Below are 8,863 nucleotides of genomic sequence, written 5' to 3' on the forward strand. Positions count from 1 at the left end.
TGTCCCCACCTGTCCTACCCGCTGTACATACCTTATGTTTTGTTGTATTGTTCTTCCCATGTTGGATGTATGTTTATCTTGTAGATAGTACTAGTTATTTGTCTGTATTATCTTGTAGATAGTACTAGTTTTTTGTCTGTCTTACATGTAACGATTAATTGAGTATCAAGGACCCCAATTGAAATAAGCCAGTGGCTTTCTTGGGTTTTTATCCTGTTAGTTGACCTTGTATGTAATATGTACTTTCATGTACCTACTTCTGCAAATCTTCTAATAAAGTTTTCAATCAATCAATCAAAACCAAGTATTTTGATTGGACAAGAGGCATTCCATGAGTTACGATATACAGTATAACAGCACTGGGACTTTTAACTATATGTATCACTCCGCCGCACAGATGTTCTACTAAATGACCGTTAATTAGATTACATGTTTGTGTTCAGGTTACTAGGCAACAGTCCATTTGAAGTTCAGTTGCGGAACAATTTTTTGTTTATTTTTATGATTAAATAAACAAACAAATCATAATCTGTTGTCGCTTATTACTGTTAACTAATAAATGGCGCTGTAGAACTGTTGTATAAAAGCAATATCACACTCGAGGTCGTGCTGTTATACTGAATATCAGCACGGCTGTGATCGTCTTCGGTACTCGGCCTGCGGCCTCGTACCTATGACCGAATCACAGCCGTGCTGATATTCAGTATAACCTACTCCCTCTCGTGTAATATTGCTTAAATATTTATGTTAACTCTAGTAACTATATCTATGTCAACTCTCCATATATATCTATATATTTATGTCAACTCTCCATATACATCTATATATTTATGTTAACTCTAGTGACTCTATATCTATGTCAATTCTCTCTCTCTAGTTCATACTAGATATTCTAATAAGTGGGGCAATATTGATGTTGTTGATGTTGCTGTTGCTGTTGTTGTTGTTGTTATTGTTGTTGATGTTGTTGATGTTGTTGTTGTTGTTGTTGTTGTTGTTTCCAGGGGTGGGGTTCGACCGCGAGGCTAGCGTGCGCTGCTCCCTGGTCCACTCCCAGTCTGTGCTGCAGCGCAGGAGGAAGCTGAGGAGGAGGAAGACCATCACTGGCATCCCCCGACGGGTCCAACACGACATGGGTGTGTGTGTGTGTGTGTGTGTGTGTGTGTGTGTGTGTGTGTGTCTGTGTGTGTGACACATGTCTGTGTAAAAACACTTAATGTTCTTTTGTATATTTGAACTTTTTGAACTTGAAACATAAATGGATAGGATCTCTTGATTGGTTGGTTGGTTGATTGGTTGGTTGATTGGTTGGTTGGTTGGTTGGTTGATTGGTTGGTTGGTTGATTGGTTGATTGGTTGGTTGGTTGGTTGGTTGGTTGATTGGTTGGTTGATTGGTTGGTTGATTGGTTGATTGGTTGGTTGGTTGGTTGATTGGTTGATTGGTTGGTTGGTTGGTTGATTGGTTGGTTGGTTGGTTGGTTGATTGGTTGGTCGGTTGGTTGGTTGGTTGATTGGTCGATAACACTCTAACCTCTGACCTCTCTGTGTGTCAGACTCAGACGAGTCTCCGGTGGCGAGGGAGAGGACGCTGATCGTCCACGCCAACAACCCCCACCTGTCACTGAGCGGCGAGGAGCTGTCCCTGAGCGGCGGCCGCCTGCACACCCGCGACTCCGGCTGCCAGACGGACGACCACCTCATCTCCACCTCCGCCTCCGCCGCCGCGCCCTCGCGCCGACGAATCAGGGCCCAGCGAGGCCAGGAGAGAGGCCCCGCCTCCCTCTCCCACTCCACCGGGAACATCTCGTCCCTGCCGGACCGCTCCGAGGTCCTCTACACGCCCACGGGCTCCGGCGCCCGCCTGCGCTCCCGCAGCCTCCCCCGCGAGGGCGGCCGCCTCCGAGACCACGACCAGGACGACAGCGACGAGGACGAGGACGAGGACGACGATGATGACGAAGACGACGAAGACGACGAAGAGCTCTCCCCTTACGAGACGGAGACGGACTTCCTCCTCCTGCCGGGGCCGGGCCAGAGGATGATGATGAAGGAGGAAGAGGAGAGCACGGACGACCAGGCCGACCAGGCCGCCCCCGAGATGCTGCAGCTGGGCGGGTCGGACCACGGCTGGACGGAGAGGGGCCGGTCGCGCCTCCCCCGCAAGGCCGACATGGGCAGCTGCGAGATCTCCTCCAGCTCCGACACCTTCAGCAGCCCCATCCACTCGGTGTCCACCACGGGGGGGCTGGGGGGGCTGGGCGGGCTGATGAGCGGCGGCCCGATGGACCACAAGGAAGACCACCAGTCGTCCAGCGGGAACTGGAGCGGCAGCAGCTCCACCTGCCCCTCCCAGACCTCGGAGACCCTCCCCCCGGCCGCCTCCCCTCCCCTCACCGGCGGCTCCTCCTCCCACTGCGACTCGGAGCTGTCGTCGCTCAACGCCGGCCCGCACTCCATCGACGAGCTCACGGGCTTCATCCTGGACCCCTACCAGTCGGACCGGCCCGGGGGTGGGGGGGGCGGGGGCCACGGCGGCGGAGGGGGGGGGGGAGGCCACCGCTCCGGCTCCTTCACCTCCTCCGCCGCCACGGACCAGCTGGACGACGCCGGGGTGAGCACGGCCAGCGAGGGGGAGTGGGCCTACGCCACGGACCAGGAGCCCCACCCCCAGGACTTCAGCCCCCGCCGCTCCCTGGAGGCCTCCCAGGCGGCCCGGCTCGGCGTGGGGGGGACGGACGGGGGCGGGGACGGACGGGGGAGCTACCCCAGCATGACCCCCCACTACCACCAGACCCTGGCGGACCCCACCCGGCCACCCCAGGACAAAGAGACCGCCACCACCCGGTACGCTGCCACCACCACAGACGACTCCCAGGAACTCTACGGCACTTCCATGCACTTCCACTGTGGCCAGGGCTACCGGGGGGGCTACACGTACGACTACCCAGCCCCGGGGGGGGCTCCCACCACCGGGGTAGCCCCCCCAACCAGCCCTGCGAACCGGGGGACCATGACCCTGGGGAGACCCTGCCGCGCCCTGAAGAAACCAAAGGTCAAGCCCCCGCCGCCCAGACGCAGCTCCTCGCTGAAGGACGCCGGTGGGGGGGGCGGGAGTGGGGGGGGCAGCAGCAGTGGCGTCAAAACAGACGTACCGACGGATCAGGAAGAACCAAAGACAACGACAGACGACAACCTACACCTAAACGAGCCAGAGACCAGCGATCCGGAATCCGGAATCCGGAACCCCCAGAACCCGTCCTTGTTGTCTTCCAGGGAGATCAAGCTGGAACTGGACCTGGCGAGCCTGCCGGGGCAGCTGGAGGCCCAGACGACGGGGCTGGTGGCGGACGGGCCGCCGGTGGTGGTGCTGGGGGGGGGAGGGGTGGGCACGGCCTCCTGGGGGGTGGGGGTGGGGGGGTCCGTGGACATGATGGCGGAGCCCACGTCGTTCGGGTCGACGGACACGCACTCGTTTAAGGACGAGGGAGCGGTCCGGTCGGACTACGCGGACCTGTGGCTGCTCAACGACCTGAAGCCCGGCGGGGGGCCGTACCGGTCCACGCCCAGCCCCAGCCCCAGCAACACCGCCATGGGGGACAACTACCGCTCCACACCCAGCCCCATTATCGGCATCAGCGCCGGTGGGAACTACAGGTCCAGGTGCACCTCTGGTACCACCATAGGGGAGGACTATCGGTCCATGTCCTCTGGTACCACCGTGGGAGAGGACTACAGGTCCATGTCCACCTCTGGTTCTGCCGCGGTGGAGAGCTACGGGTCCATATCCACGTCCGGAACCGCCAAGGGGGAGGACTATCGGTCCATGTCCTCCGGTTCTGCTACGGGTACCAGCGTTCCAGACAGACAGGTCAGGACAAGGTCACAGGTCAAAGGTCATGTGTTTTAGTTGTTGTGTCCTCTGTGTGTCGGGTGGTCCTGAATAATAAAATACGTACTATTGATTATGATGAATATTACCTCTAAATACCTCAATGAGTGTATAAAAACGGTCATATATATATAATAAACAAAACAAAACAAAATATTCCTTTAACATTTTTAATTTCTGATTTTGACTCTCCTCCCCTACCCTCACCTCTCCTCTCCTCTCCTTTCCCCTCCTCTCCCCTCCTCTCCTTTCCTTTCCTCTCCTTTCCTCTCCTCTCCTCCTCTCCTCTCCTTTCCTCCCCTCCTCTCCTTACCTCTCCTCTCCATTCCTCTCCTCTCCTCTCCTCCCCTCTCCTTACCTCTTCTCTCCATTCCTCTCCTCTCCTCCCCTCTCCTTACCTCTTCTCTCCATTCCTCTCCTCTCCTCTCCTCTCCTCTCCTCTCCCCTCCCCTCCCCTCCTCTCCTCTCCTCTCCTCTCCTTCCCTTCCCTCTCCTCCCCTCACCTCTCCTCTCCTCTCCTCTCCTCTCTCCCAGGCCCTCCAGGCTCCAGGCTCCAGATCGCGGCCCAGCTCCCCTCCCCTCCCCCCGGGTGACGGAGACTTCAAACTGGGCTCTCCCGAGAAGCTGGCCGGCCTGGCCTCGCCCTCCAGCGGCTACTCCAGCCAATCAGAGACTCCCACCTCCTCGTTCCCCGCGGCGACGGCCTTCTTCCCCGGGCCCCTGTCCCCGACCAGCGGGAAGAGGAAACCCAAAGTCCCTGAGAGGAAGTCGTCTCTCTCCTCACTGCAGCAGCAGCCGCTGCCTCCGCCGTTCCTTAGAGACGCCGGCTCCTCCTCCTCCTCCTCCTCTTCCTCTTCCTCCTCTTCCTCCTCCTCCTCCTCCTCCTCCGCTAGCAGGGCCCAGGACTTCCCTCCCCCTCCCTCCCAGCTGGACCTCCACCACGCCTCCACCCTCCCCAGGCCCCTCCCCCTCCTGGCGCACCGCCCCCACCACTTGCACCACACGCTCCACCACCACCACCACCACAACAAGCAGAGGGTTGCCGTGGCTACGCCGGCGACGCCAGAATCCCGCGTGGCCTCCTCGGGTCAACAAGCAAGCTCCGCCCCCCCAGAGGCTCCTCCTCCTCTGCCTCTTGGCTCCGCCCTCATTGCGATCACGCCCGCGGCGCTGCGGTCGGTCCGGCTGCGGTCGGTGGTCGTCCGGACGACCGTAACCGCGGACGTTGCTAGGGACCAGGGGGAGGAGCCTCTCGCCACCAGACCCAAATACCCGCCGCCCAGCGGCCCCATCGTGACCCCTCCCTCTGACCCCCCCAGACCCCTCCCTCCCCGGAGACCCCTCCCAGCCCAGAGACCCCCCCCCCCCCAGGACCAGCCCTCTCAGGAGACCCCCCCCCAGCCACCACCGCCCCCCCCAGCCCTCATTGCCCCCCCAGCCCCCCCGGCCCCCGTGGCCCCCCTGCAGCACCCGGACGGGCCCCCGCCCTACGAGAGCCTGAGACACCGGCAGGACCGCTACGGACCCGGAACCTTCTGGGCCATGACGGCCTTCAGGACCCGGCCGCAGGACCCCCCCACGGAGGAACCCCCCCCGCCCCCCCCCCCCCAACAGCACCGCCCCGCGCCCCAGCCCCACTACCACCACCACCACCACCACCACCACCCCCCCTACCCCGAGCCTCCGCCCAGGGACGCAACAACACAAGCACACCACCACCTGCAGCACACGCTACACTCCTACACGCAATACACACAATACACACACACACACACACACCCGCACTCCTCTTACACACACCCCCACACACACAGACACCCGCACGCCCACTCTGAGTTCAGGGTGCTCGGGGAGACGTCCATGTGTCCCGAGGACGACGAGGAAGAGGAGGAGGAGGAGGAAGAGCAGGAGAGGGGGGGGGCAGAGCAGCAGAACCCCGCCCCCCCCAGGGCCGTGTGCTCCAGGGAGGGCCTCACGGCGCAGCTGCGCCACCTGGCCCCTCCCTACGAGTCGGTGGGCGTGGGTCACGCCCCAGGTGTTCTCAGCGGCAGGTACGACCACGCCCACTCCACCCTGGGCGTGATCACCTGCAGGTACGACGTGCCGCCGACCTGCTTCAGCCATGACAAAGTGCCTGGCGGCGTCGCGTACGAAACATCGCACCCTTACCTAATCAGCGATAGAAGACTAGCGGGAGGAAGAGGAGGAGGAGGAGGAGGAGGAGAGGAAGAGTACCACTCGTCAGGCGTTCACACCAGAAGTGCCTCCCAGTCGCTGGACAGTAGAGAGGACTCTACTCCTGACACAGAAGACTACTTCAGCAAAGGTCAGTGGCAGGATGGAGGGAGGGAGGGAGGGATGGGTGGGTGGATGGATGGATGGATGGATAGATGGGTGGGTGGGTGGGAGGGTGGTTGGATGGATGGATAGATGGGTGGGTGGGTGGGAGGGTGGTTGGAAGGATGGATGGATGGATGGGTGGGTAAGTGGGTGGGTGGATGGATGGATGGGTGGATGGATGGATGGATGGATGGATGGCTGGGTGGGTGGATAGGTAGATAGATAGATAGATAAATAGACAGACTGATATTTGTGTTATTGCTGTGTTATTACTGTGTTATTGCTGTGTTATTACTATGTAATATGTAAGCACTGAGCCTTATTCCTCTTTGCTCTAGTCTAGGCATCGCAGCGGTGACTACGTTGTTATTACGATGTTATTGCTGTGTAACGACAACGTGTCTCCATGGTTACGCCCCTCCCCCCCTCCAGACTCCACCCCCAGCGACAACTCTCTCTCCCCTCTGACCGACGACACTAAGGCTGAGGAGGACGCCGTCTTCACCTCCCCCAACAAGCTGCGCACCACCGAGGACCTGTTCGCCATGATACACAGGTACTACCTCGTTACCATGGCAACCTCATTAACCTGATACACAGGTACCATACACCTGTACCTGTACAACCTCGTTACCATGGCAACCTCATTAACCTGACACACCTGTACCTCTACAACCTCATTACCATGGTCAGGGTTTTTTTCCTGACCATGTGACCTGACCAGGATAAACTCTGGGCCCAGGAATAAACCTAGAGGAGTTTGTCCTGGCAGGTCACGGGGTCAGGAAACACTTGCCCTATTCATAAGCATTACAGATTATTATCGGTCATTTTCACATAACGTTAAGCACGTATAAATGCCTTGTTTCAAATTGACGTCATATAAACGCGTCTTAAATGCGTCACAATCTCTTATTCCAGGTCCAAGAGGAAAGTCCTGGGACGCAAAGACTCCGGGGACCTGAGCGCCAAGAGCCGCCTGGGCCCCCCCCCCTCCGTGACCCTCCCCCCGCCGGCTAGCGCCGGAACCCCCACCGCCCCGGCCCCCGCCATCGCCATCACCCCGGCCCCCGCCCCCCTCCCTCAGCTCCCCCCTCCTCCCCCGCTCCTCCTCCCCCCCGTGGCCGCCGGGGGCTCCCAGCAGCTCCCCCCTCCTCCCCCCCTCCTCCTCGCCCCCCCCGCCGCCGCCGCCGGGCCCGCCCAGCGCGCCCCCGTCCCCATCTACCGCAGCGCCCGGCGCTCCAGCACGTCCAACGAGGAGTTCAAGCTCCTCCTCCTCAAGAAAGGAAGCCGCACCGACTCCAGCTACCGCATGTCCGCCACGGAGATCCTCAAGAGTCCCGTGGCCCCCCCCAAAGGCCCTGGGGACCCCCTGGCCTTTGCACCGGGGGCCGCCGAGGGAGGGGGGGGCAGCAGCAGGCCCCCCGAGGAGCTCTTCTTCTCCCCCCACCACCAGGAGCCCCCCTCCTACCCCTCCTACCCCTCCTACCCTTCCTACCCAGGGCCGGACCTGTTCCCCAGGGCTAGCGGCGGCGCGGACAGCTTTGCTAGCTCTAAGACTCTCCCGGTGTCGGCGTCGGCGAGGCAGGGGCGGTCCCGCATCCCCCCGGCCGCCAGCAGCAGCCGCTACAGCACGCGGAGCCGCCTCTACACCGCGCCCATGCAGGCCATCTCAGAGGGGGAGACGGAGAACTCGGACGGCAGTCCCCATGACGACCGGTCGTCCTAGAGACCACCTGGTCGTCCTAGAGACCACCTGGTTGTCCTAGAGACCATCTGGTCGTCCCTGGTCGTCCCACCTGGTCACATGATGCACTGATGGATATAACGATCCAGAGAGAGAGAGAGAGAGAGAGAGAGAGAGAGGGGGGGGGCGTGGTACCTTGGACTACCTGGAGATTTTATTTGAAAAAAACACAACTTTGTGTTGACTTGTTGTCCAGAAAGAGCGTAAAGACAACGTCTTATTTTTGACTTGAGCTGTTTTTTTTTTTTATATACTTATATACCCAGATGTTTGTATGAGAAGAGACCATCTAACTTGTGGGTGTGGTGAAGACAAACCTGTGTGTATGGTGAAACCAACGCAAACCTCCACCATCGTTTCTACTTCCTGGATGCGGAAATGGATCGTGTGTCAGTCCGCCACCGACGGAACTGCTTTTTATACAACTCCCTTTTTCTCTCTTGATACCCAAAGGACATATCTTAAGATGTTGAACTGGATCCATTACAGAGAATCTGTACCCAAACCGCAGCTGATGGAGCTAACATGCTATTGCCACCAACGCCGTGGATCACGCTACATGCTACATACATGTTGAGAACTTGTGTGTTGAGGTGCTGTTTTACAAAGAGTGGAAATGACATCCGGAGAAACATGTTGAGGTGAAGAGATATGAATCTGAGCTGTGACATGTTGAGGTGAAGAGATATGAATCTGAGCTGTGACATGCGATCCGCCCGTTTGAAACGTAGGGATTCTGACAAGCGTAGAGGGAGTGAGGTATCTTGAGGTATCTTGAGGTATCTTGAGGCATCTTGAGGTATCTCGGGGTATCTCGGGGTATCTTGGACAGAGATGTTTCAGAGACAGGCTTACTTTGGACAATCTTACTCTGGCTTTTCTGTGG

General features: G+C 58.7%; 1 protein-coding gene across 1 annotated transcript in view; it reads left to right on the forward strand.

The window, feature by feature from the left end:
• The window catches only part of nhsb (Nance-Horan syndrome b (congenital cataracts and dental anomalies)), a gene marked incomplete at both ends in the record, with an annotated part of 70,401 nt that extends 62,442 nt beyond the window's left edge, over positions 1-7,959 (forward strand). Inside the window, 11 exon segments of the mRNA XM_080539818.1 lie at positions 1,005-1,136; positions 1,555-3,869; positions 4,425-4,699; positions 4,784-5,175; positions 5,329-5,614; positions 5,705-5,788; positions 5,855-6,079; positions 6,081-6,138; positions 6,141-6,216; positions 6,663-6,786; positions 7,152-7,959. Of these exon segments, the coding sequence (XP_080395944.1) occupies positions 1,005-1,136; positions 1,555-3,869; positions 4,425-4,699; positions 4,784-5,175; positions 5,329-5,614; positions 5,705-5,788; positions 5,855-6,079; positions 6,081-6,138; positions 6,141-6,216; positions 6,663-6,786; positions 7,152-7,959 (4,775 nt within the window).
• Positions 7,960-8,863: the final 904 nt, after the last annotated feature.

The sequence above is a fragment of the Nansenia antarctica genome (assembly GCF_963989245.1).
Source record: "Nansenia antarctica genome assembly, chromosome: 9".
Classification (NCBI taxonomy): Eukaryota; Metazoa; Chordata; class Actinopteri; order Argentiniformes; family Microstomatidae; genus Nansenia; species Nansenia antarctica.